At 38.0% G+C, this 27,384-nt stretch overlaps 1 protein-coding gene across 1 annotated transcript in view; it reads left to right on the top strand.

Annotated features, from left to right (window-relative positions):
- Nucleotides 1–27,384, top strand: part of SNTG2 (syntrophin gamma 2) — a 268,118-nt gene that overhangs the window by 173,331 nt on the left and 67,403 nt on the right. The window contains exons 9-10 of the mRNA XM_064448571.1: nt 8,763–8,890; nt 26,608–26,737. Coding sequence (XP_064304641.1) covers nt 8,763–8,890; nt 26,608–26,737 — 258 coding nt within the window. The remainder of the gene's footprint in view (nt 1–8,762; nt 8,891–26,607; nt 26,738–27,384) is intronic.

Raw genomic sequence — 27,384 nt, forward strand, 5'->3', positions numbered from 1 at the left:
ATGTCTTCAAGAGCAGTCATTAAATTTCAAAAGCATGCATATGATGCAGCATTAGAATTAAAAGTGTTTCTTTTCTGTGACAGAAAGGGAGGGGTAGTATCATTGTTTCACATGCTGTTTTGCCTTCCTCCCATTTAATTAAACAACGTCTGTCAATTAAAATAATGTAGAATAGAGCTGTATAATTAAAAGTTGCTGCTTTCACTGAATTTTAAAGACATCAAATTACTTCTCCAAATTGTTACTTCGTCTGGAAGAGCTTGTTTCCTGTATAGAGGCCTTTATCTATTAAATGATTTAGTGATGCATACTTTACCAGATAATTACTGTCTTCTTAAAGCTGTCACAGAATTGTGCATCTGCATCTAAGAATTCCATTAAATATAAACACAGACCCTCTCCTGAACTGATGCTGCATCAGAGGAATGCACAGGTATTTTGATATCGTCGTTAAATCCCTCTGAATTCTGAGACAAGCTGAACGCTCTAAGACTACTCTTTACAGTAGATATCTCAACAATGTGTTTCTTTAGCTGGGCATCACAAGAGTTTCACGCATGTCTCTACTCCCAGCTGAGCACTTCTTAATTGTGTTGTTCCACAATTAAAATAAGCTAATGTAAGACTCTCTTACTGCTAATTGGATCGGTCTTGTTTTCCTCTCCAGCCAGTCTACAGCCTTTGTTTCCTGTCTGTCCCTGGAATAAGTATTAGCAAATACTCAGCCATACATTGGTCAGATTAGTTCATTGATCGAGTGGAGAACTAATCCTACGTATACATATAAATATATATAATATGTGTATATACAATATATATCTATTTCCATCACAGACCTGACTGAAAACTATAGAGTTCATCCAATTCACTGTGAATTGAATAGTTGTTGGTGGTGATGCAAGAAATTGTATAACTCTAATTCTCTTCCTCCAGAATAAGTGTAATACAAATCTGCCTGCTTTGAAAAGCACATTATATTGAGGGCTTTCTTTTGAGTATGCTGTAATATTTTTAGTAATAGGGTTTTGACAAGATGCACTCCAGTTTGCACCAAAAAGGTGAAGACAGTATTTACTAATATAGAAGTTTTTACCAAAATCCGTAAAACTTAGTGGCCAATGTTTGCATTTTTTAGCAGTTTAGAGTTCAAGGACAACCTGGACGATGCTCTTAGTCATATGATTTAGTTTTAGGTAGTCCTGCAATGAGATGGGGTTGGACTTGATGATCCTTATGGGTCCCTTCCAACTTGAGATATTCTGTGATCTATGATTCTATGATTTCAACCTCAGAGCTGTTTTAACTAGGAAAATATTTCAATAAATAAATATCGAGTGTATTAGCGTTGCTATCATTTTCATATACATATTTTACATATGTACATATGTACATATTTACATATTTTCTCAGCAAGGCTTACTAAAGCAGAAATAGCAAAAATACCTCAAGAGATAAATAATAGCATCATCATAATCATCTCTTTTTGAACCAATATCAACAAAGACAGTAATCTAGAATGTCATGCCTTTTACATATACATGTACTTGGTAGAAATACCAGTTTACAGAACAGGCTCAAGCCTTTAATGCTACGTTTTGAAATAATAAATCCTTTAAAGCAAAAAAAAATGCATAAATTCGAAATGATCAGTAAAAGGTTATATTTTTTCCTAATGGATATCACTTTTGATTCTTATTTCATAGAATCATAGAATCATTTAGGTTGCAAAATACCTTTAAGATCATCAAGTCAAACTGTAAACCTAACACTACCAAATCCACCACTAAACCATGTCCGTAAGCACCACATCTACATCTCTTTCAAATACATCCAGGGATGATGGCTCAACCATGTCTCTGGGCAGTCTGTTCCAATTCTTGATAACTATTTTGGTGAAGAAATTTTTCCTAATATCCAATCTAAGCCTTCCCTGGTGCAGCTTGAGGCCATTTCCTCTTGTCCTATCACTTGTTACATGGGAAAAGAGACCATCACCCACCTCACTACAACCTCCTTTCAGGTACTGGTAGGGAGTGATAAGGTCTCCCCTCAGCCTCCTCTTCTCCAGACTAAACAACCCCAGCTCCCTCAGCTGCTCCTCATAAGACTTGTTCTCCAGACCCTTCACCAGCTCCGCTGCCCTTCTTTGGACACACTCCAGCACCTCAAAGTCTTTCTTGCAGTGAGGAGCCCAAAACTGAACACAGTATTTGAGGTGTGTTCTCATCACTGCCAAGTACAAAGGGACAAACACTTTCCTAGTCCCACTAGCCACACTATTCCTGGTACAAGCCAGGATGCTATTGGCCACCTGGGCATACTGCTGGCTCATGTTCAGCCAGCTGTCAACCAGCACCCCCAGGTCCTTCTCCACATGCATCTTTCCAGCCAGTCTTCCCCAAGCCTGCAGCGTTGCATGGGGTTGTTGTGACCCAAGTGCAGGACCCGGCACTTGGCCTTGTTGAACCCTGTACAGCTGGCCTTGGCTCATCGATCCAGCCTGTCCAGATCCCTCTGCAGAGCCTTCCTACCCTCAAATTCATCGACACTCCCGCAAAACTTAGTGTCATCTACAAACTTACTGAAGATGCACTTGATCCCCTTGTCCATATCATTGATAAAGATATTAAAGGGAACCAGCCCCAGTACTGAGCCCTGGGGAACAGCACTTGTGACCATCTGCCAATGGATTTAACCCTATTCACCACAACTCTTTGGGCTCAGCCATCCAGCCAGTTTTTTATCCAGCGAAGAGTATGTCCGTCCAATCCGTGAGCAGCCAGTTTCTCCAGGAGAACGCTGTGGGAAATAGAGTCAAAGGCTTTACTACAGTCTAGGTAGACAACATCCACGGCCTTTCTCTCGTCCACTATGCAGGTCATCTTGTCATAGAAGTCAAGTCTTAGTCAAGCAGGACGTTCCTTTCCTAAACCCATGCTGACTGGGCGTGATCACCTGATTTTCCTGTACATGCAGGATGGCAGTCCAGACAATCTGCTCCATAACATTCCCCAGCGCTGAGGTCAGGCTGACAGACCTGTAGTTCCCCAAGTCCTCCTTCTGTCCCTTCTTGTAGATGGGTGTCACATTTGCTAACCTTTTATTTCCTTTTAGATTGTTTCACCTTTCAATCTTCACCAGAATAACAATTTATTAAGTTTATTATTTCATATAAATGAAAATAAATTCATTGAAAATTAAATTTACAAGTATATATCTTGCTGGTCTTTTGAAACCTTCAAACATGCAATGTTTGAACTGCAAAAATGTTTAACTGCAAAAATTAAAGAGTTTTGATAGAAAATCAAACTCTTATAGAACAGAAATAAGTCTTTCATTAAATCATTTGCACTGGTTACATTTTCAGTTGAAAGCTCAGATATTCCTGAGAAGTTCTCCTGTCCTCTCTTTATTTCTCAATGCTGGTGACAACAGCAAGGCATTGTGGCAGCAAAGGAAAAAAGTAGCTGTTTCAAGGGAAGAAATCATTGATGCTAATTAATTTAGTCCTTTAAGAATAAACTGTACCAATTATTGTTCCCTCTTTCCTTAATTGTGGCATGAGAAAGTTTGCAATAGATACATTACTGCTCCAGGTGTAGTCCATCCTCCTCCACTATGAAGACTTTGTAAGACTTGCCTTTTTGAAAACCAGATAGTATTTGTAATATGAGATTAAAAGTATATTTAAAAGCAATCTTAAGCATGCTGAGTAATGACCCTGAGTATTTCTGACTCCAAAAGCAAATTAACCCTGCTTCAAACTGCCTGAAATCCATGTTTAACAGAAGAGCAATATGTCAACCTAAAATATCACTGTGACTGCTTTCAAGGTCACAGAAATTGCAAATTTAGTTACTAGGGAGGATTCAGAAACATTTCCTTATGGGGATTTTACATTTTTTTGTGCAGAGATTTAGAATTGATTACAGTTAAAAAAAAAAAACACAAAACACTGAGGTAAAATAACTGACTTTCCCAAGGACTGCAAGTCACGTCACAAAAAGATGAAAAATTGACAATCCCAGCCAACTGTGATCTTTTGCTTTCCTTCCTATGTTCTTAGTGGAAACTTAATTATACATGTCTGATTAGGTCTCTAGTGGAGGACTTCCTGGGCTTATTCTGCTTATGGGAAGATTCCTTGGTTGCCCCATGATGAGTTTTTATACAGTTTAAAAAAGCAAGAAAGCACTTGCCTACATTGTCCTTCATAGGTCAATGATTGCTAATGGGATACAGAGTCAGACACTCCTCCGGGTCAACAGTACACAGCTGTCCCAGGTGGGTAGTGATTACATGTCATTACAACTTGATTCTTGTTCAGTGTTCTGTCAAAAATGAGATTTTTGTGTTCAATCCATTTCTTAATGGACAGGTGTTACAAACAAATCGGCTTTAATTGGCAACATTGTTAGCGGTCTCAGCAGAAAGCCAAAGGTGTGAAGTGAACCAGAGGATAAAAGCTGTGATTGCAGAGATAATCTCTAAACAGCCAATTTTTTTAGTGGTTTGGAGGAGTGGTGCAGAGAGTTTTCAACATGAGCAGCAGAAGCTGTTTAGTAGATAAGAGGCTTGAAGGTCAGCCAGCTCAGTACATCGGGTCAGACCAAAGGACCATCTAACCAAATAACTTGCCCTCGAGAGAATACAAGGACAGAGGAAATATGTAAATTATTTATAGGGTGTATTTCCTGCACCTCCAATGATTTCTGGCATAGGGGCTTCCTGAGCCAGAGTTTGTTACATAGAGAAATACATTCTTTCTTTGTTTTTATTCTACTGTATTTTACCCCTAATCAATACTTCTTCTCATATGAAAAGGGCAAGTGAACCACTGTTTCCTAATCCCTTTCTCTCTTATTTATGTTTTTACGTACCTTAGTCATACAGTTCCCTCAGCTGCTTCTTTTCCAGTCTAATGAAGCTTTGTTTACTTAATCATTATTTGCATGAAGCCATTCCATTCCTTTCAACTTCTGCTTTTCCCACAACAGCAGGATCTTTTTTTTTGAGTGCTCATCACCTGTTCATATCCCATTACAGTATGGGGAAAGTTAATATTGTCTTTCCTCGTGTACATTACTATACATTTATCTGCTATATTTTTAGCAGTCCTTTTATCTCGCAGTCATTCTGTACCATGAGCAGCTTCTGCAGCTCTTTGCTGTTTGGTTTTCCTTTTATTGTTCCTTGTTACCTGTTTTGCACTGTAAACTTGGTCAGCTGGTGTTCACCATCTTGTCCAGATCATTAATATGCTGAACAGCATATGTAATTGTGGGAGTCCACTGATGGTGGCCCTCCGCAGTGAAAACAGGTTCTAAACTGCTGTGTTTTGCTTGCTATATATTAGATAATTATTTATTTGTGGGAGAATTTTGCCTTATTTCACAGCTAATTAGTTAAGAAACTTTTGTGAGGGACAAAAGGTTTTTGGAAACCCAAGTACACCTTAGCAATTTGTTATATTAATTAACAGTTTTGGTCAACTCTAAAAGATTTGTGAGGTATAACCTCTGTTTGCAAAAGTTGCATTTACTTGCTTCTTCCCCAGTTTGTTATTTTTATCCATGTATTTAGAAGGGGATACATCAAAGTGTTAATACATTGAGGGCAAACAGAACAAAATGAACTGCTGGTCTTATTATGATTTTGTTTCTATGCAATGGTCTTACGGCCATATGTATGTCCTCTTTTGCCCTTAAGAAGATTAAGAGGGGTCACTCCAACTTTCTGCTCTACCATAAACTGGTTAGTAGAATATGGCTTAGTAAGAAACAGACATTTGAAACTTGGACCAGTTTGACCACTTTGTATCCTTTCCCTGTTCTTGATCGTTAACGTTCACATCATGCAGTAGGGTTTCTGCAGGTATAAGAAGTCCAGAACTGGGAGGAGGGGAGGAGGGGGAAACCAACCTCTTAGTAGTGTGGTGAAATTGTCTGGAGAAGCCACATTTTCTTTAGGAGTTTACATCAGTTGTAGAAGTTTAGTATTTTGGCAGGAATATTTCTGTACTGTACTATCATAAGTTTGGGGTTAATAGATTTTTACCAAGTGGTTTTGGCCATTTTCCTCTTCAGTTCATGAATCTAATGAATAGATGTGATGTAGATTTCCTAAAATTCTGATCTTTACTTACACTGATATGTTCTTTCATTACACTGGTATCCTACTAGAGCATTTGACTGAAGTGTAAGGGACCAAATGGAAACATTAAATTGCCAGTGATCCACCTATGAATTTTTTGCTGCCAAATGCTCTTAAATTGCCTAGATTATTACTAATTATTGTTCAACAGCCTGCTAAAAGAAGTACAGCTAATTGTTCACCAGAAAAAGACAGGGTTTTATATTTAAATTGTCTAGATGTTTTCTGTGTCTTGAGAGTTGAGAGTATGGGAACAACAGATGAAGGTGTTTCAGGAATTTTTATGTTCCTTTATTTCCTGATTATTGGATTAAATTCAGTGATTATATTCAAGCATTTATCTTTGACTGCAATAAGCTACTACCTTCTGCTTTATTCTTAGACATTTCAGTTTCCAGATGGGAATGTTAGATTATGTTGATCATTTTCAACTTCAGATTGTGTGTGGTTCTGTCAATTATTTTAATTTGTACAGAATTCTAAAATATGCATCGTATTCTTCACTATGATGCTATTAAATTTGTATTAGGCTTTGGAGACACCTTAGCCTTTTGTGGCTAATTCTATGAAATAGAGCTAGTCTATTGACTTGATTATGAAATATTCATACTGCAACAACACCAGATCTCAATCAAATGAAAGTTGGATTGTTCTAGGGATTGCAAATACCCTAAATGAAATTCTTTTCCCCAAAGAAATTGCAGTCTAAAAGACTCTTCAGTGTTACCAACTCTGGCAATTTCATTACAAATTTTTTGTTTACTAGAGAAGTGCCCCACAGTCACTAACTCTCAGTTGTCCTATTAGAATGTGACACTCACTATTTTGATTTATTTAAAGGCATAAATAGAAAGATCGGCCTTTGCTGACTGTAAGAAAGAGCTTTAGGGAAAAAGAATTAACCCTAAGAGTAAGAAAAAGAAGTAGAAATAGAACAATTCCCAGAATGCACTTTTTTTGAGTAAGTTTGATGGCTTTTGAACACCTGGGCATGACAGAGCTGCAGCTGGGTCATTCTGTGTTTTATTTGCTTTGATAGGTACTATTCAATGCGTATTTACAGCTCGTATAAAAATAACCAGCTTTCAACTCCCTTCTCTACTGGGAAGTTCTTTGTACAACCTGGAACAAATAATTTTGGTTCAGAGACAGCACAAACACCTAACTTTGATCTAAATATCTATGTCTGTGAATCCTCAGCTGCTTTTCTGTAAATAGTATTGCTATCTTTATAAAAGAGTGAAATACGCAACTCTCATGGGAGTGCAGAGATATAAGTACCAATAAAACTTTTCAATTTATCATTTTTCTGCATTCTATAAGAAACTCCTAGCTCATTCTATTGTTTATTGAATAAGGGTTTTTTTAAGATCATAATTATCCTCATAAATCTGGGTTGGTACACTGAGCAGTGGTTTCCATAATTTTCTAATCTGTATCTAATTTAATTTTTTTGCCTGTAAACACTGTTTTGAAATCATTTTCAAACAAAACGAGTTACCATCTTTTTTTGACAATTTGGGCATAGTTCTGTAGTGTTAGTCATTGATACAGTGATGTAAACCTGTGGATATTATTTCACAAGGAACAAACTGCATATTCTGCAAGTGTGTATCAACTAAGACATATATCTCTCTGCAGTTTCCTGAATGTTTTAGTGCTAGTGGTTCTGTGACAACTTTTAAAATTCCATAAATGTTTTCTTTTTATCATGTTTCATCCTTGGTGCACTATTTAGTCATGACACATAAGATGCTACGTATGTGAGCAGGCTGAACAGTCTACGTATAAGCTGTAGTTTGGGTTTGAGTAGACCCTTTTGTCAATAGCTATATATCCAAACTAATTCCCCTACCGCAATTTGCGTTTGCACACACTTGATTTAAGGTTGTTTTCTTTTGTATGCCGTAGTTACATGAAATGACTAGATTGTAAAATTATGTATTTTCACTATTCTGATACCTGGACATCCTTTATTGCTTAGATAGATAGTATCAAAAATTTTGCCTTTCTAGTAGAAGCATTTGAAGAAGAACTTCAAAGATGAAATTTCAAGATTCATCAATCTGCCTATGGATAGTGATAACACAGAAATCAGAATTTTAAATCTACTATTAAATAACATTATGGATAAAAGTCACAACACACAAATAAGAAACCAGTATTCTGTAATGTGGTCTTTACATTAGGATATTATTTATGTTTTTTTTCTCTGATGATTGTTTGAGACATGTAGAATTGTTGCACAGCCCAGATTAATTTAAACCAAAAATTTATTTTATGTTGCATTTAGGGAAAATTCAGAAAAAATTGTAACTAAAACTTATTTCCTTTTTATTGGCAGTTACAAATATTAACAAAAATATAAATATATTTAATGTTTAGGCAATACTGAAGTTAAGTCACAAGCCTAATATCAAGATAGCGAGCATTGCTTTCTACATGAATGCTTCTTTTTATTTCTGTACTAAATCCTGAGTTTCTTGAATAGTTTTATTACTATGATTATTCACTTCGGAGGCAAGCAGAGCCAAAGATGCATATTCATGGTTTTTTTCAGTATATTGTCTGATAAACTGCACTTACTGATTCTCATTTATCCTATACAGGCTCCATCATCACCTTCTTCACCCATAGCTAATGAACCAAAATATGAGAAGCGCTGGCTAGACACCTTATCAGTTCCTCTGTCAATGGCTCGAATCTCGAGGTACAAAGCTGGAACAGATAAATTAAGGTTTGTAATCTAAGAGGGGGAGCACTGGGTTAGATAGCTGTACCTAATATTTTGCTGTAGAGTGTTGGCTATATAAGAACTCTTTGAGTTGAGATCTGAAAGTTGGCTTATTAAAAACTATGCAGTCCATCTTCTCTCAAGATTAATGGTGATTACCAAAGTTAAAGCCAAAAAGGACAATAAATATAGCTCCTACAAATACATTTCTATAATCTGTTGTATCTTGGGAATTCAGTTAGCGTCATCAGCTAGTACAAAGGTTAGGGTTGGCATTACTTGAATTAATTTTTAAGGTACTACATTTCATTCCATGTCTGTAATAGAATACTTCTATATTCCTAAATTCTAATATTGTCGATTAACTCTCCCTTGACTTTACAAATTATAACAGAGTGCACAATCATCATGACTATGCTACATATCATTGTCATATAGAAATTCATATTAACAAGAGATTTTGGCAAAGTACATGGTACAAAATGCTGTATTTTTGAACGTAGAACCTTTTTTGCATCTCAGAGACCTAAGTAATGCTTCATGAAGAAGCTGTAGAATAGGATGTCAGAGATGATTGTTCTGGGCTTCAGGAAAGATTAAAGCAAAAGTGAAGTTTAATAAAGCTTCAATAAATAATGTGCTTGAGGAAGATTTAACACATCGCAGCATGCATCAGCTTTTTTCTGCAAGACATTCCCTGTGGTAGGACTGCCTCAAATCTACCAGTACCAGTGGTCCAAGCACTCCACAGTTCTCCGTATGTATGAGAACAGGAGTTCATTCACTGTTGTTGTTTTTTATTTTCTTCATGTGTTGCCCTATATTTGTTTGCTGCTAATTCTTGTTAGTGAGAGAAATGGAATCTCTGTTGAAGTATCAACTATACACATCACCTGCTACCAGAAGGTACCAGAAATTCATGTGTATACCTCTCTTGATCTATGCCAGATTTGTTACCTGTTTCCTGAAAATTACCTGAAATACGTTATTTTTCTAGTAGGACAGTTGTGCTGCCTTTAACTTACAGCAATTAGTCTCCTAAGTCAGTTGGCAAGTCCTCTCACAGACTGTCCAGAGAAGTTTTAGTTTATTCCACAGTCTTTGTCTGAATTCTTACTTCTATTTTATTTTGTCTCTTGTCATTTCCTCCACCACTTCCTCCCTTCCTACTTCAGCTGACCAGTTCATGTGATCCAACCCTTCCCAATCTATCACAGGCCTCCAACCATTCAAGGCATAGAAGTTGTCCTGTGAATTAAGAAAACAGATATCTGTATGCACATTTAGACATCAACCCATCATCAACTTATCATCAGTGTTCTTAAATCTAAAGGGTAAATGTAAGAAGATAGAACATTTAAACCCTGATTCAGTTATCACTGTGCTAGCCTGAAAAGGTTTCACTCCTGTTCTGTGTACTTTATGCATTAGATGGAGCAATCCAAAGGGATTCCAGTTCCCTAAAGAGCAGCATATGCATTTTTAGAATTCTTTGAAGTAAAACACCTTCTGTTGTTGTACTGGGTCTAGCTGAGATGGAGTTAATTTTCTTCATAGCAGCCCATATGGCACTGTGTTTTTGTTTCTGACTAAAACAACATTAATAACACACCAGTGTTTTGGTTGTTGCTGAGCAGTGCTTTCACACCATCAAGGCTGTCTCTTTTTCCTGCTGTGCTCCCACTCAACCACAAGGCTGGCAGTAGCTGAGAAGTTGGGAGGGGACACAACCTGGGCAGCTGACCCGAACCGACCAACAGGATATTCCATGCCATGTAACATCATGCTCAGCAATAAAAACAGAGTGTTTGAGGGGAGCTAGACGTTGCTTGGAGACTGGCTGGCAATTATTCTGCCTGTGGGAGATGGTGAGTGGTTGCCTTTGCAGGACTTGTTGTGGGTTGGTTTGGGTTTTTTTCTTCCTCTTCCGTTTGCTTATTGAGCTATCTTTATTTTAACCGACCAGTTTTCTTGCTCTTCCTATTCTCTCTGGAGAGGGGCAGGGGAGTGAGTGGCAGTTTGGATGCTTAGCTGCTGGCCGAAGATCAACACATCACAGATATATTTTTCTTGTAAGGATTGAGGAGCTTAGTGCTTTCAGTTTCAGTCTGTAGAGGCATATTCTCTTGTGATGCATCTCATTCCTACATATATTTAGTGTACACAGCACGTCTTTATTCCTAGGGTGTTTTTATTTTCCTTTTTGTTGTAAACAGTCTAAAGGAGAAAGAAATTGGTCCATAAAGCCCATCACCATCCCATGATACTTCAGTTCTGCTAAATGCTCCTTGCTTGTTTTGGTAAACCAAAAAGAATATCTATATGAGCATTAAAGGAATACCACCTTGAGATTAACTGCAGATGAGGTGTTTCCCATGTTCTTACTAAAGGTGTTTATTTTTACCCAATGGATACCAGACTGCTCTTATCTTATTTTTTTCCTCCTCTGAAATACATGTACATATTCTTGCTGTTATCCCACTTGTATCCTTTCTTTTACACTTCCCTGTGTTCATATAAGCACAAATTCCAACATTTGTCTTCAGTAATTGTTCTCTAAAATCATGTCTGCTTTGCATGGAATAAAACCTACAAGCAATTACAAGTATAAATGCTGACATCAGTCTAGATAATAATCCTCCTTTCAACCATATCTACACATTTCCACTCCCTTTCACATTTCAGCCATCAGTCTAAGGTCATTTGAATGCATCCATGACAATTCCCGTGAATGTATCATGGCTCCTGCTGACTAACTTACTAATTTTGCCATTCTCTGAGTATTTATTTGAATCACAGAACCACAGAATACCAGGTCGGAAGGGACCTCCAGGATCAGCTGGTCCAACCTTTCTTGGCAAAAGCATGGTCTAGACAAGGTGGCCCAGCACCCTGTCCAGCCAAACCTTAAAACTATCCAATGTTGGGGAATCCACCACTTCTCTGGGGAGATTATTCCAATGGCTGAGTGTTTGCATTGTAAAAATTTTCCTCTTGCATCCAATAGGAAACTCCCCAGGAGTAATTTGTACTCACTACCCCTCATCTTTCCTATGTGACTCTTTGTAAAAAGGGAATCTCCATTTTCTCTGTAGCCACCCTTTAAATAATGGAACATGGTGGTAAGGTCTCCCCTAAGCCTTTTTTTCTCAAGGCTGAACAAACCCAGTTCTCGCAGCCTATCCTCATATGACAGGCTTCCCAGTCCTTTGATCATCCTGGTGGCCCTTCTCTGGACCCCTTCCAGCCTGTCCACATCCTTTTTGTATAGCGGGGACCAGGACTGTACACAGTACTCCAGGTGTGGCCTGACAAGCACCAGTAGAGAGCGATAATGGCTTCTTTCTCTCTGCTGGTGATGCCCTTTCTGATGCAACCCGGCATCTTGTTGACCTTCTTGGCCGCAGCAGCACACTGTTTGCTCATGTTGAGCTTCTGGTCCACCAGGATTCCCAGGTCCCTTTCCACAGAGCTGCTCTCCAGCCAGGTGGATCCCAGCCTGTGCTGCACTCCTGAATTATGTTTTTCCAGGTGCAAGACCTCACATTTGTCTTGTTGAACTTCATAAAGTTCTTGTTAGTCCTCTTTTCCTGCCTATCCAGGTCTTCCTACAGGGTGTCTCTCCCTTCCCAAGTGTCCACTTCCCCACTCAGTTTAGTATCATCAGCGAACTTCATCAGAGTACACTTGATCCCATCATCCAGATCACTTACGAAGATACTAAACAGCGTTGGGCCCAATATCGATCCCTGAGGGACCCCGCTTGTGACAGGTTGCCAATTTGAAAAGGAGCTATTCACCACCACCCTCTGGGTGCAGCCCATCAGCCAGTTCCCCACCCACCACAAGGACCACTTGTCTAGACTGTTATGCATCAGTTTCACTAGGAGGAGGCTGTGGGAAACCGTATCAAAAGCCTTGGAGAAATCCAGGTAGACAATGTCCACCACTTGTGTCCCATCAATCAAGCAGATTACTTTGTTGTAGCAGGCAATCGGGTTTCTCAAGTACAATTTGCTCTTGGTGAATCCGTTCTGGCTTTTCCCCATCATGTGCTTCGTCTGACTTGTAGCCCCCAGGAAAAATCACTCCATAACTCTCCCAGGGACTGAAGTAAGACTGATGGGCCTATAATTTCCTGGATCCTCCTTTAAGCCCTTATCTTCTGTAGATGGGGGTGACATTAGCTTTCTTCCATTCTCTGGGATGCCTCCTGATCTCCATGACTTCTTAAACATTATGGAGATCAGCCTCACAATGATGCCAGCCAGCTCTCTTTACACCCTTGGGTAGACATTGTTAGGCCCCATTGATCTGCAGGGGACAAGATCCTGTGCCAGTTCACATACCAACTCTTCCTTCACTGATGGTGGGTCTGTGTTTGCATCACCCTGAGTTTTTATTCCCAAGGCCTGGGGCTGAATTGTGCTGGTAGAGACAGAGATGAAGAAAGTATTGAGAAACTCTGCCTTTTCAGCATTGTTGGTAACTGATTAACCTCTCCTGTTTAGCAGTGGGCCAGTATTTTCCTTCTGTTTTTGCTTGTGGTTTATATGCCTGAAGAACCCTTTCTTGAGTTTTTGACATCTCTGGACAATTTCAAACCAAACTCAGCTTTTGCTTTTCTAACTGCATCTCTGCACACCCTGGCAATGCCCTTGTAGTTCTCAATGGGTATTCATCTGCTTTTCCATCTCTTGTACACTACTTCTTTTATTTTGAGCAGATGTAGAAGTTCACAGTTAAGCCAAGGGGTTCTCTTGCTCTGCCTGCTTCCCTTACCTTTAAAGGGAATGAACTGGTTTAGTGCTCATAAAACACTGCCAGCACTCACTGGCTCCTTTATCCTCCATGGAAGCTTCCTGTGGAATGCCTCCCAGATGAGCTCTGAGTGAGCTACAGTTTGCTCTTCTAAAATCTGAAACCTTTGTCTTAAACTACTAACCTTCAGCACGCACAGCAGGATCCCAAACTCCACAATATTGTGATCACTGCAGCCAAGGCTATCACTAACCGAGATATTACAAAGCAGGTTTTCTTTGTTTGTGAGTAGCAGGTCCAGCAGTGCCTCATTCCTGGTTGGCACACCTAACATTTGTATGAGGAAGCAGTCCTCTACACAGTTGATGCCATATTGGTCTTCCAACAAATGTCTGGGTAGTTGAGGTCATCCATAAGAACCAGGTTCTGTTGACCCAGAGCTTGCTTAAGTGACCTAAATGTTGATTCATTGGCCTTGTCATCTTGGAGCCTATCTGTACGTTGGTAGACAGCATGCCTGCTTTTTCAGTGTTAGCGTCCATGAGTCTATGTCATGCTTGTAACTTTTTGTCTCTCTCATGTTCTTCATCATAACTTTGTTTTGTTGCAATGCTTCGTTATATATTATCCTCTAAGTTATCTCTGTAGGTCTTGGGAAGGTGCACTGGCACCAGAACAGCCAGATTAATTTTTAAGTCTGTGTTGTTGAAGTATTGGAACTATCTTCTGGAAGATAGTTTGGAACATACACAGCTGTGTGCCTTCTCTTCAGCTGGATGGCCTCTATGAAAGGCCTTTTCCCCTACTCCCTACCTGGATTAAGTTCAGATAGGTCTGTATCCTTCTTTCAAAATTATCTGTATCCCTTTGGCTTTTGACATTCCCTTGTATCTATGGAAAATGTTACGGCTTGGGAAAGGATATTGAAGCCTGTATGACTATTTTGCTGTCTGTCCACTCACAGGTAATGCACACTCTGCTTTCTTCAATCCTTCTTTTCCCTAATAGAAAAACAGCTTTTTCGCCTGTGAAATTCTTGCAGTTGGCTACCACAGAATTAGCATACTTTTGTACTAAAATAAATCACAGACTGACTGTTTTAATGTATAGTACTTTATAGTCTATGTATAGTATGTGTGGCAAAAGTCCAGCTACTCTTGCTGTTCTGATGTGGTAAGCTGCTGTCAGCCAGTCTGGGTGGCCTTTCTGACCTCATTCGCTGTTGTTCTCCATCATATTCAAGATTGTTTCATATTTTCAGCAGTCTCCTTCTGGTGGTGTAAGTAAGCTCTGACTTTCAGATAACCTTAGGAACAACAAAAAGATTGTTTGTCATAAGGTCGAACAGAATCTCATATGTTACCGAAGGACATCTTTTTGTTGCCTTTATTTTAAAAAATATAGAGTATGACAATGTATGGCATGTCAGCACCTTGCTCAATATTTTTGACCATTTTTCAGTTAGAAACATGTTATATAGCTAGAGTTGTCTGTTAGACTGTGGTATACTTTTAATGCGGTTTAGATCAAATCTAGTCTAATCTAATCAGATTGGGCTATATTACTTCGTTTGTGGTTAAACTATGCAGTTTAAATTCCTCAGTTACTCATTTGAGATTTCCAGTAACTTTGGCAAGAAGGAGCATACTTTTAGCTCTTGTGTCATGAGATGGCCAGGAACACCTGTATCTGGTTGTGACTCTTCTTTCATTATACAAGAAAGGAGTTACCTTTGACTTTTCATTATATTTTACTTTTCATTTTGTTTTTCCCAGGAAGTGTTAAGACTGGTGACTTAGTGACACAAGAGTATATTTTGCATATACTTTAGATTTTGTCTGCACCATAGATATTAACAGAAACAAGAAAGAGTAGGATAGATTTTTTCCTTCCTTATACCTTATATAAATGAATGAAAATACGGCAGAGTGTGACTGTGAAATGTGTTCATCCATATCACAAAACAAAACCAAAAAAATTCCCCAGAATATTTTAAAGGAAAGATAAGAAATGTAGTACATGTTCTTCCTCTTCTCAATGCAGGATCTTTCCAGTTATATCTTCAGAAGGCATGAATGTGGAAGAGAAACACTGTATTAGCTACCGAAATCACCTTTAATCAGTGTATTTCATATTGTTGATACGATTGGAGTCTGTCTGAATATTTCTATGCAGCATGCTGATTAGTCTTTTTGATTATTTATTAATTCAGTACATTTTTTTATTCATTTGCCTTTATAATATAGCACCACTACTTCCATCATTCTACACATCTCACCATCCATCAATGTAATTTTTCTCTGTAAGGGTAGGGTAATACATACAGTGACAACTCTGTTCCTTTAAATACTCTTAATTGCTAGCTGGTGATGGAAACATTTTTTTACTGTTGAGGATAGAGTTGGTCACTAAATATGATGTAAGTTTAACAGAAATAATGAGATCACTAAGTCTCATGCAAAGGAATTTGTAGTTCATGGCATAGTTTGGAGTGTTACTGTTTTTAAGATAGAAAAGTAAAAATAGGTAGTCTTACAAAGTTGGAGGACATCGTTTGGTCATTTATAATCTTCCATTTTTCCTACAGAATGACTAAAACCTTTTTGGAAAAATGGGTAGATAAGTATTTTCCGTCCTTACAGCAGATACTGAAAGTACTATATAATCATTTTTGTTTGCCTTGTTGACTGGAGCTTTAAGTGATATAACCTCTTGAAAATTATTAGTTTAGAGACTGAAAAAAAACTTGCTTATTTGGAAGATGGAAACTAAATTGAAGAAATGAGTGGACTGGAAATAATTCAGGCCCAGTAGCTATGAGCCCATGTAGCTATGATCCCAATTACAAAACAACTTAATTAGATATAGGCATTATTTTCTATTTCTTGGTATTCTGGCCATTGCAATTACTACAGCATATTTTGTGATTTTTTTGAAATGGGGTTTTGGGGGGTTTTGTTTTTTTTTTTTTAAATTGTCTTACTGGTTTCTTAAACAGAATCTCTCTGAAGGATTCTATTTTCCATTTTAACATCTCCGTAAGTTAAAAAAATGCCTTTCATTAGATAAATAAATTGGAAAGCAAGAAATGGAATAAAACATTTTGAGAAAGGTACAGGAATTAAACAAAATCTCTCTGAGTTACAAAACTGAATTACTGTTTGCTCACAGTTTTCAGTAACAATTATGTTGAACATGAGGGTAAGAAGAATGAGTATGTACCTGAAAGATATCACAATGAAACTGATTTGGAGCTTTAGGATGGGAGATAGTGGCAGAGAGATTAACATCTGATAAAAGGTAAGATGAAAAAGAAAGTATAGGTTTGGAGGGTTATTATTAATAGGGTGTCTTAAGGGCTATTTGACTGATGATGCAGTAAAAACAGTACTCTAAAATCATTGGTGACACAGAATCAGCATCATCAGTACAGAAGAGACACACAATATGTTATGAAAGGATGGAACTATGGGAAATGGGATGCCACACAGCAGTACAAAGTGCAGGGGATGGCATTAACGATTGTTACTACAACAAAGAAACCTATGACATAGTGTTTCATGGGAGACTAGTGGAGCCTTTTGGTAGATGGCCGCAGAGACAGGCAAAGACTGTGTACAGTAGTTAGGCAGAGAGTAGCTCTGAAACACCACTGTCCTGCAGAGGTAAGAAGCATTAAAACCATTATAGAAACACTGCTAAGGGCCCATCTAGAATATATGTACAATTCTGGTTATTCAAATTAAAACATAAAATTTTCTATTGTAAATTCTCTTTTCTCAAAAGGTATTGTACTGACACTTGCTGCTCCTAATTTGAGTTATAGTATTTTAGGATTTGGCAACTGCGGTTTCCTTTGGCACTTAAGAAATTTCAGCTGGTCTTTTTTTCCGTTCTGCATAGAGTTGGAAAATGACATCCATTTTTCAATGACTTTTAGACCCGATAGCCTTGTAATAAAATGGATACATTTCACTGTGGGCAATGATTTGTGATTCCTACCATGCATACTGATTTTTTGACTAAGTTACAAAGTACTAAAACTAGCTTAGCATCTGCCTCTATGGGAGTCCATTCTGTAAGCTTTGTCCTGAATTTGTCAAGCTTTGGAGCACTCCAGAAAGCACTTTATTATATCTTTAGGAATATGAGACACAGGAATTTATTGGTTTTTACTACATTGTTCAGGTGATATGTAAAAAGTATAAGCCATGAAGTCAGTGGATTTTTTAAAAGATTGTGCTATGTACAGTTTTTTTTAGGGACTGCCTGAAGACTACTATGTGTGTTTATCTTTAAAAACATCATTAAAATAAATGTTTCCAGTACATTTGTCACAATTCCTCTCAAGCAGCAAGACATTCTGGAAATCAGATGCAAGGGATCAGGTAAATGCAGGCTACAGAATAAGATCTGCTAAAAAGAATGTGAGCAGAAAGATGATACCTGAGAAGCAACCAGGCATTCTGTAGATCTCTCCACAGTAAGAGGCTAACTTACCCTTGGCTAGAATAAGCTGCTAAATCAGAGGAAAATCAAGGTATAGGCAGGAAAAAGAAGCTAGACAGGAGCTTATACCACACAGTTAGAATAAAAGATTGGCACTGAATATTGATTTTTAGAGACTGGGACCACTTTAGTACGTTACTTATGTGAGAAGTGATGTAAAATATTTTGGCCGGAAATTAAACATACTTTTGGATGCAATATACTTGCAGTCTAAAAGTGTATCAGAAATCAGTGAAATGAAAACTAAGGAAATTGCTGTGTCTTTGTGCTCTAGGGCAATATATTCACATGCTTAAATACATCCTTTTAATTCTGTTCAGTAGTGTGAAGCCAACATAAGGAGAGTGATCTCGTTTCTATTTGAATCTTCATCCTCATGATATTTAGCTTCAAGTTTTAAAATCTGTACTGCAACTAAGTGCACATGCAAAAATGAAGCACTTTCACAGAATCACAGAATGGTAGGGGTTGGAAGGCAGCTTTGGAGATCATCTTGTCCAACCCCCCTGCTTGAGCAGGGACACCTTGCTTGAGTAGGGCCCCTTGTCCTTGGCCTTTCATTCTTTTCAGGATGCATGTACTGAGGAACCATTTCCACTTTCCCCCAGAGATGATGTGTTGCTCTGGAAAATTGATGTGATACCTCTTCACTCTTGTTTGTTCTAGTAAATATCATCCCTTAGAAGACAGAATGGCAGATCACACCATGCCATATTGCCAGCAAGCAGAAGAGAAGGCAAAAAAAATGCTGTCCACCCAAAAAGTTAAAGGGATTATTACTCTAAAGGGAATTGTTCATATTAATATTACCACTGAGTTCAAAGAATTATTACTTTATGGTTTTTTGTTTCAGGAGAAGTTGAGACTTATTTTGTCTTTTCTGCTGCTTGCTGACAAAATACTAAATTCTAATGCACCAGGATTAGCTCAGCAAGACTCTACCCCCAGATGTCTTCAATAAAGGCCTCAGGATAAATAGCCTTGAGTTTCAGCAGCAGACCTGCTTACTTCCCACTAACTTTGACACCAAAAAAGAAAAAAAAAATCTGGAGCAAGCAGAATTTCTTGAAGTCTGTGATCATAGAATCATAGAATCGTTAAGGCTGGAAAAGACCCGTAAGACCATCAAGTCCAACCGCTAACCTATCACTACCAAGTCCACCACTAAACCTTATCCTCAAGCACCCCATCTACCCTTCTTTTAAATACCTCCAGGGATGGAGACTCAACCACCTCCCTGGGCAGCCTCTTCCAATGCCTGACAACCCTTTCAGTGAAGAAGTTTTTCCTAATATCCAACCTAAACGTCCCCTGGCGCAGCTTGAGGCCATTGCCTCTCGTCCTATCGCATTACTTAGCTTTATTGCTGTTTTTTTACAAAATACCTCTTTGTTCAAGAAATACATGTTTTCAGAGGAGTGTAATGGAAAAAAAAAAAACAACCTATTTGCATTGTGTTATCAATAATAGTAATAATAATAATAATAATAAAGCAATATTGCTCTTTCTTCTGAAAGCAGTGGCTATTTAGATTTCAAAGGAATCCACCACATTACTAAGGGTAAGTCATGCACATGGACATCTGTTTCCCTAACAAACATGTCTGAATTTCGTAGACATTATAAACTGGATATTTAAATCACGAGGACAATTGAACATCTTGAAGAAGTAATCTTTTGTGTATAATTTAAATATAATGACACTGATGATCTCTGTAGTCATGACAGAGATTTGTTGTCATGACCTAAAGAATCTCCTCATGCCAAAAGACTTGTAAAGCTTGAACCTGAACATGAAGTGGCATTACAGTGGCAGGTAGTCCAGTAACTATTATCCAAACATAGATTTTGTTAGCCATCTTATGTGTGTCCAAAAAATCCTAGAGACATTTATATATTATATTGGAGATTGAAGCCATTGACATATCAAATCAGCTCTGATGATATTATTAAGATAAATCTAGTCTTCCTCAAATGGATACTGTGAAATACAGTTGGGTGATGATTTATTTAAAATTTTAACCTCTCCAGCACATTTCCATTGTGGTTAAGGAGCAATTCGAAAATAACATGCTTCTTTATTATCCTAGTGATTAAAATAAATTGTAAATACTTGCATTAAAGTTTTTTAAAAATACAGCTGGAGGGTTTTTAACTTTAATAATTATTTTGCCAATGCCTTCAATAAGATAGTGAAACTAATCTGCTTTCATTTGCTAATTTATGTTTTCTAATATTTTCTTGTACTTCCTGAGTAGAATTAACATGTCACTTATGCTCTGAATCTAAAAAGACATCTGCATGTCAGTAACAAGGCAAAATTACATTCCACCTAAATTCTGTGGGAACATTCATATGCTTAAAGTCCTGTGAGATTGGAGTTTAATGGACGAGATTCATTCCACCTGTCTGTAGACCTCTAATAGTCATTAACCTATGAATGTGCTAAATCCCTGGACTCACCTTGGAGTCAAGGCAGAGAGATAAGCATCTCCAGAGAATGATCCAGCTCACCTATCTTGTGCCCTTGCTTATGATAAAACAAAATAGTTCCAAAGTGTAGCATGGCTCACAGAATCACTGAATAATTCAGGCTGGAAGGGATCCTGGAATTCACCTAGTCCAGCTTCCTGCTCAAAGCATGTCTAATGAGATCATATTACTCAGGGCCACCTCCTGTCAATTCCTGAACAACTCCCAGGGTGGAGATTTCACAACCTCATTGGGCAGCATGTGCCAGTATTTGATTATCTTTGTGGGGGAAAAACCAAACCAAAAATCTAATGTTGAACAGAAATTTCCTGTGTTCCAGTTTGTGTCTGCTGCCTGTCATCCATATACTTAGGCAACAGAACTTTATATGCCTGAATGGGGTGAAATCCAGCTCACTTGAACTACCACTAACTGATAGTTGTGCTGGAATTATAAAACACATATTAATAAGTATTTATACACTCATTCTCCAGCCCACCACAGTGACTGGTACTACTACACATTCTGCACTCAAGAGAGGACAGTAGTACACTGATACTGCATATAGCTTTCAGTCATTCAAGCTGCTCCTATTACCCTGCAAGACTCCTCCACCTCTTTCTTCCAAACACATAAAGCATGCTGAGACTGTAATTCTGTCTGCAGCAAAGCCAAATACCTCACACCTGCATCCTACCCTCTCTTCTCCTTCAGCTGGCAGTATTACCCTCGTTCTTTCTCATCAGCAGTGCCTGTTACTATTTGTGTGACTTCATGGGGAACAGGACAAGAGGTCTCATAAATGCTAAAACTGTCCCCTCTCCCGCTAACCTTTTCTTCTGCACAAGTTATTACAAATCTAATGGAATACAGCTGCTTCTACTGCCACATCAGTTAAGAAAATATCTGTAGAAGCATAATGTCTGTGTTACATCAGTTATCTTACTTCATTATTCAAAGTTTAATACAAAATAAACCAAAGTTACAATAGCGGAAGCAAAATGTTCACAAAAAAAACCCCAAACATGAAATGCAATCCAAGTTTGTGTTTAATATCTTTTTAGCTACGTAGTTTCTCTTAATATTCCAATTATAGATACAAATTTGAGTATTTTTTAAGATATGAGGCCATATGTCATTTACAGTACAAAATCCCATTATTTTTAAGACAGAATTTCAATGAGAATAAGTAATTCAGAGAATTATTTTTTGGGAGTTTCCATTCAGATCCACCCATAGTCCACAAAACTTCAGGCTAAATAGAAATTCTAGCAAGAGGGCCATAAACTGTAAACAAGCCACTAGAAAATGCTGTAAGAAGAGCAATAAAAACTCAAGTCAGACATCAAAAAATCATACAGACAGGAAGGAAGACTGATTTAGGACCTGGAAAGATGCAAAGCTGATCAAATCTGTATGTTTGTATCAACATGGTAGAAAACTTCAGGGAAAGCAGCTGCTGTCAGACAAGCATCTAGGTTTTTACTAAGGAAATACAATAAAACATTGAGATGAGGCTAGTGGAAAGATGGTTTAACATGCCACAGATCCTGGAAATGTTAAAATATATTTTACCAAAATTCTTAGCCTCCAATAAAGTAAAAATTCAGCTTTTCCCATTTCAGCTGGCACTGAAAATACATTTTCTCTTAGGAAAACTTTTGAATTTAACTCCTCTATATTAGCTAACTGCTCATACAACAAAATATGCTTTATTAATATTGATTAATATTGTTTAAAAGTGTCGGTGTCAGGCAGAGAACTTAAGTCTACCAATGCCCATCTGTTATTCTGACTGCCATTCTCACAAAGACAGTATTTATTTTATTAAAAGAAATTAATGCAGTAAACAAAACCCAAGAGATCAGGAATGCAGGTCCATTCGTCATTGCACCATGAAAGTGAGGTAGAAAGAAGTTGAGTATAGAAAATAGTACCTCATGCTCCTTAGTGGAAATGCTTGCAGGAAACAGAGTTACAGACTGGGAGACATATCTGAAATTAAGAAGAAATATGGGGGTAATTCAGCCCAAATTTCTAGAATTTAGGAAAAGCAAAGATTCATTTCTGGTTCTACTGGCAACAGTCAGTATAGTAACAGCAGGAGTAGAAAAGATGGGCATTTCCGCTAACTGTTTTATAATGGGCTTGCAGCCTCAGAGAAAAAAAAAAAAAGCCAAGACGTGTCATCTTATTTTGTGGCAATGAGATGACTTCATAGCATCTTGAGACCTCTCAGACTTACTATTTGTTATTAACTGGAAAGCTCATCCTTGTCAGCTAACAGGAATATGTGCTTGGTTGTGCCTCTCTATTTTTTTCTTTTCTGTGTTTTGAGGATATGGAGAAGGCATGGTATTTAAGCCTCTGGAATTTATTTTCCTCTGAAATCCTGTGCTGTCTTGGTGTTTCCACTGATTGTTTCACTTAAAAACAAAAGCCTCAGCATTCATTTTGGTAAGCTGTTATTTTTAGTTTGGGTATTTGTTTTTACTTGTAGCCTTATATACACTATGTTTTCAGACCACAGTGTGATACATATTACCATATATTACAAGATCTGTAGAGGGAAACTATTGTAACTGAAGTCAGGAAATAATCATAATAAAGTTGAGTAAGGTTGAGAGCAAAATCACTGTGTTACTAGCACAGACTTCGTGGCTGGCATCTGTAAACTTTCAAAAACCCTGGCTCGCTCTTCTCCTGTTTCATTTAATGAACTGAACTGCTTTCTGGTAAAACTAGCTTACCGCCTGGGTCAGCACAGCGGGGACAGTGGTGCCGCAAAGGCCCCAGTCCCCTGTGCCAGGCAGTGTGAGCACCTCTGGCACATCAGGAGCCTTGGACCAGACAGACCTCCTGGGAAAGGATGTCCTGGTGTCACTCTGCAGGAAAGGGCTTGGGGATCTTGTTGGACACCACATTGAGCGTGAGTCGGCTGTACGCACTTTCAGTGATGAAGGGTAACCACACATCGGCTGCATTAATAATAATATAGTCAGCAGGTCAAGGGAAGCGATTGTTCTCCTCTGCTTTGCATTCCTGAGGCCAGATCTGAAATACCTGCATCTAAAATACTGTGTCTAGTTTTGGTCTTCCTGTGGAAAAGAAATTTTTGTTTTAAACCTGTTAGCGAGGAGGCTGAACTAGAGGACTTGCAGGATCCCTCACACCCTAACTGATTCTGTGCAAATATCCTGTCAGTGAAGCGTTCAGATCTCTAGATGCATTTGTTTGAATCTTGGTAACTGTCTTTTATAACCGATCACCATATTTTAATAAGGTAAAGGACAACAGGAGTTTTAGTGTAATCTGCGGTATTGCCAGCACCATGTTTCAAATTTTAAGAGACTGGTTAATTTTTATAATAAAACTTGTTATTTTTCAATCTTGATTGCCTGTGTTGGTTGCATTAGTTGTTAGCTGAGGAGTTCCCTTCTGTGATCTTTCATCAGCCACTTGAATAACTTTGCGCCATTTGGATAAGGCATTCCCACTGCGTGCCTTTATGCATCTACAGAAGCTGGGTTAGTATCTAGGCACCCTGCGGAGTTGGTGGAGAGCACATATTATTTCTTGGCTCTCTTAAATGCTCTGGATTGTCCTCTCTGTCTGTGTAAAGATTCTAGAATCTTAGCTTTGATATTTGAATTTGATATCTGAGTTAGGCATTGTGAATGGCTTCTCTTCACGGCACCAAAATAAGTTTGTTTCCATGCGCCACTGTGTATCAATGCACAGGGGATGACAGATCTTCACTGCCTCAGCGGGATGTTGAAGAGATCGTACTGTGAGTCACTCCATTACTGCCCTGTTGGGATCTTTGTCAGAGCCTTAGGTAAAAGGAACAGTATTATTGAGAGGTGATTATTTCACTCAGTTTACTTGAAGACAATAAAAGGATTAGTTTTGATCTTTTCTTTCTTTCTGAAGAGGTGAAACAGATTTACTGAAATTAAAGTGACACAGAATTGTGCCATTGCCATCAGGTTTTAGTAGTTCCAATGATAATTCAATCATAAAAGGAAAACAAGGGAATTAGCCGATACATGTTTAAGTCTTCAGACCAAGAATGTTATTTTTGCAAACAGCAAGTATAACTCTTTAACAGTAGAGCATATCAGTTAATGTGTATATATCTATTAGGAAACTTTGTCTTGTTAATATTGTGTGTGATGGGTATTTTATATGACCTTTTTTAGCAAGTATATAGAGTTCAGTATTAATATTCACCATCAAATTCTCTACAAATGACAAATGTTAGGTTAATAACTTTTTCACTAAGTCGTGAGTGAATAACTGCCTATTAACCTCTATGTGTCATTTTGAATGCTCATGTTAACATATATCATAAATTAAGCAGTAGAGGACTTTGCTTTAGATCAGAGAATCCCAGGAAAACCCAGTAACTTCATAGAGCAGTATTCTTGATTCAGTAGTTTGCTTTTGCCTAGGTTAGTGCCAAAAAGGAAGCAATATAGCATATAAATATCTAATCTGTAAATGTAGAAGGTAGCAGTGATATTCTCCATATTATATATAAAACAAACATATGCAAAATAATTCAGATAATTATAATTGTCTTTCACAATAGTATATGACTAAAATCTACTTCTCCTGACTCTCATGGGCACTTAAATAATCTGTGTAGCTTTCTAAAGTTTAATTGCTGAAACTATTGCATGTCCCATCTGTGCTGGTTTTGGCTGAGAAGGGGTTAATTCCCCTCACCGTGGGGGGGCGGCTGCCTGTCCAGCTTCCCACGCTCTGCCGCGTGGCGGGGGGCGGCTGGGAGGGGCGGGGCCATGGCGGGGGCGGCTGACCCCGACTGGCCAATGGCATGTTCATTCCATACCACGTGACACCGTGACCAGTATATGAAGGGGGGGCGGTTGCGGCTCGGGAGTGGCGGCGGTGGGTCGGTGGGCAGCTGTGGCGCGTGCGGTTTTTTTCGGCGGTTTGTTACCTTCCCACCCCACCCCCCCGGGGCTTTGCGCCTCTCGTTGTTCTCCTTTACATCGCATTTCTGTTGTTGTTTCTTTTAATTTTAATTATTAAACTGTTCTTATCCCAACCCATGAGCGTTACCCTCCTGATTCTCTCCCCCATCTACCGGTGGGGGAGTGAGCGAGCGACTGTGTGGGGCTGAGCTGCCGGCTAAGCCACGACACTATGTTTTAAATTCAGCCCAGTGTACTTCCATGCCACTACTTAATGAACTTTACTCCTATTGAAAAATCTCATAGTTAAAAAAAGCATATCCCACCAACATCCTCATGTAGGGGGTTTTAGAGGTACATGCACAGTGCTTAACTTACTGCAGAGAGTAAGGAAAGCATTGGCATGTGCAGAATAAAGTTGCTATAAGCGTGTAAAAGATGCATAAAAAGGAATAAAATGCAATTGCACATGAGCATGTGTCAATGCTGTTTTGAGAAAGGGTCCTGCATTCAAAAATTATTTAAAGAATGTCTAAAGTACAGTTTTCAAATTCCTATATCATAAAAGAGCTCAAAGGAAACATTAGGTAGAAAGTTATCTAGAAAAGTATAGGAATCCAAGAAATCAAAGCTATGGAAGGCAGTTCTTTGCAACTCTAATATGGTTCTAGTAAATGAAACCAAAATGCAATAAAGAAAATGGTCATTTTGGTTTAAAAAACTTTTATGCTTGTTCAGAAAGATCTAATGCATTCTTCCTGAATATACTACCTGAAGTCCAATAATTATGAACATAGTATGTATACTCAAGGGAAGTAAATTATCAGCACATATGTCTGCTGGTACAGAGAAAGTACTTATTGTATGTGTTGCTCCTGGTACTGCCCATTATTATCCTTCTTTTTGTTGCCTTTCTTTCGATTTGTAAAGACTCAAAACTTGCAATAAGAAATAAAAATCACTTGAACACTGAGAAATATTGGGCAGTTTCAGAAAATTGACTTATCTTCCTTTATGGATATATTTCTTCTTACTGCAGATCTAATGCATTTGAAGTGCTGGCACTCGATGGAGTTAGTACTGGGATACTTCAGTTTTATACAGCCCAGGAGAGTGCTGACTGGCTGAGAGCAATATCAACTAACATCAGTGATTTGACACTTCAAAATGTATGTTACTTTCTGCATATTTTCTTGTCTATGCTATTGTAAAATTATTTCTAATTCTCCAAGGGTAGAAAATTATTCACATTTAAGATACAATATATAAAACACATGTATGGGGAGGAAAAGGAGGAAGGAAAGAGCAGGGAGATGTTGTCTGGTCAATCGTAAGTATCAAGAAGTTTTCAAGACTCACAGTGTTGTTATAGAATAAAGAGTAGTAGAAAATCAGATTGCATTTATTATTTTTAAGTCTTCTTAAGGCAAAATATTTATCCTTTCTGGACATTTCACAAAACTTTATATATGACCAAATATTTTGGTTTTACATTTTTGTAATTAAAATGTGCTTGAAATTAGTATTTGTTGATTTTTGAAGTAGGCATGTGGAAATTCTGTAGCTAGTGAAGTGTGACTTATAGAAGCTTATTGGGAGACAGTATTTTTACCTCTCTAAGTTGTCTAGGAGTTTATTTATTTAAGGTCATATTTTGCCCTCTTTCTCCCAGAAGTATAAATGCACTTATGCTGTTTTAAGTTATTCCTGTAAATTCATAAGCAGTATTTGCTGTTGCAAGCAGAAGTATTAAATAATCCCTGGAGAAACTGAACATTATTATTTGGAGAGCACATTATTATTCCAAGAAAGAACA

The sequence above is a fragment of the Phalacrocorax carbo genome, chromosome 3 (genome assembly GCF_963921805.1).
Source record: "Phalacrocorax carbo chromosome 3, bPhaCar2.1, whole genome shotgun sequence".
NCBI classification, from domain to species: domain Eukaryota; kingdom Metazoa; phylum Chordata; class Aves; order Suliformes; family Phalacrocoracidae; genus Phalacrocorax; species Phalacrocorax carbo.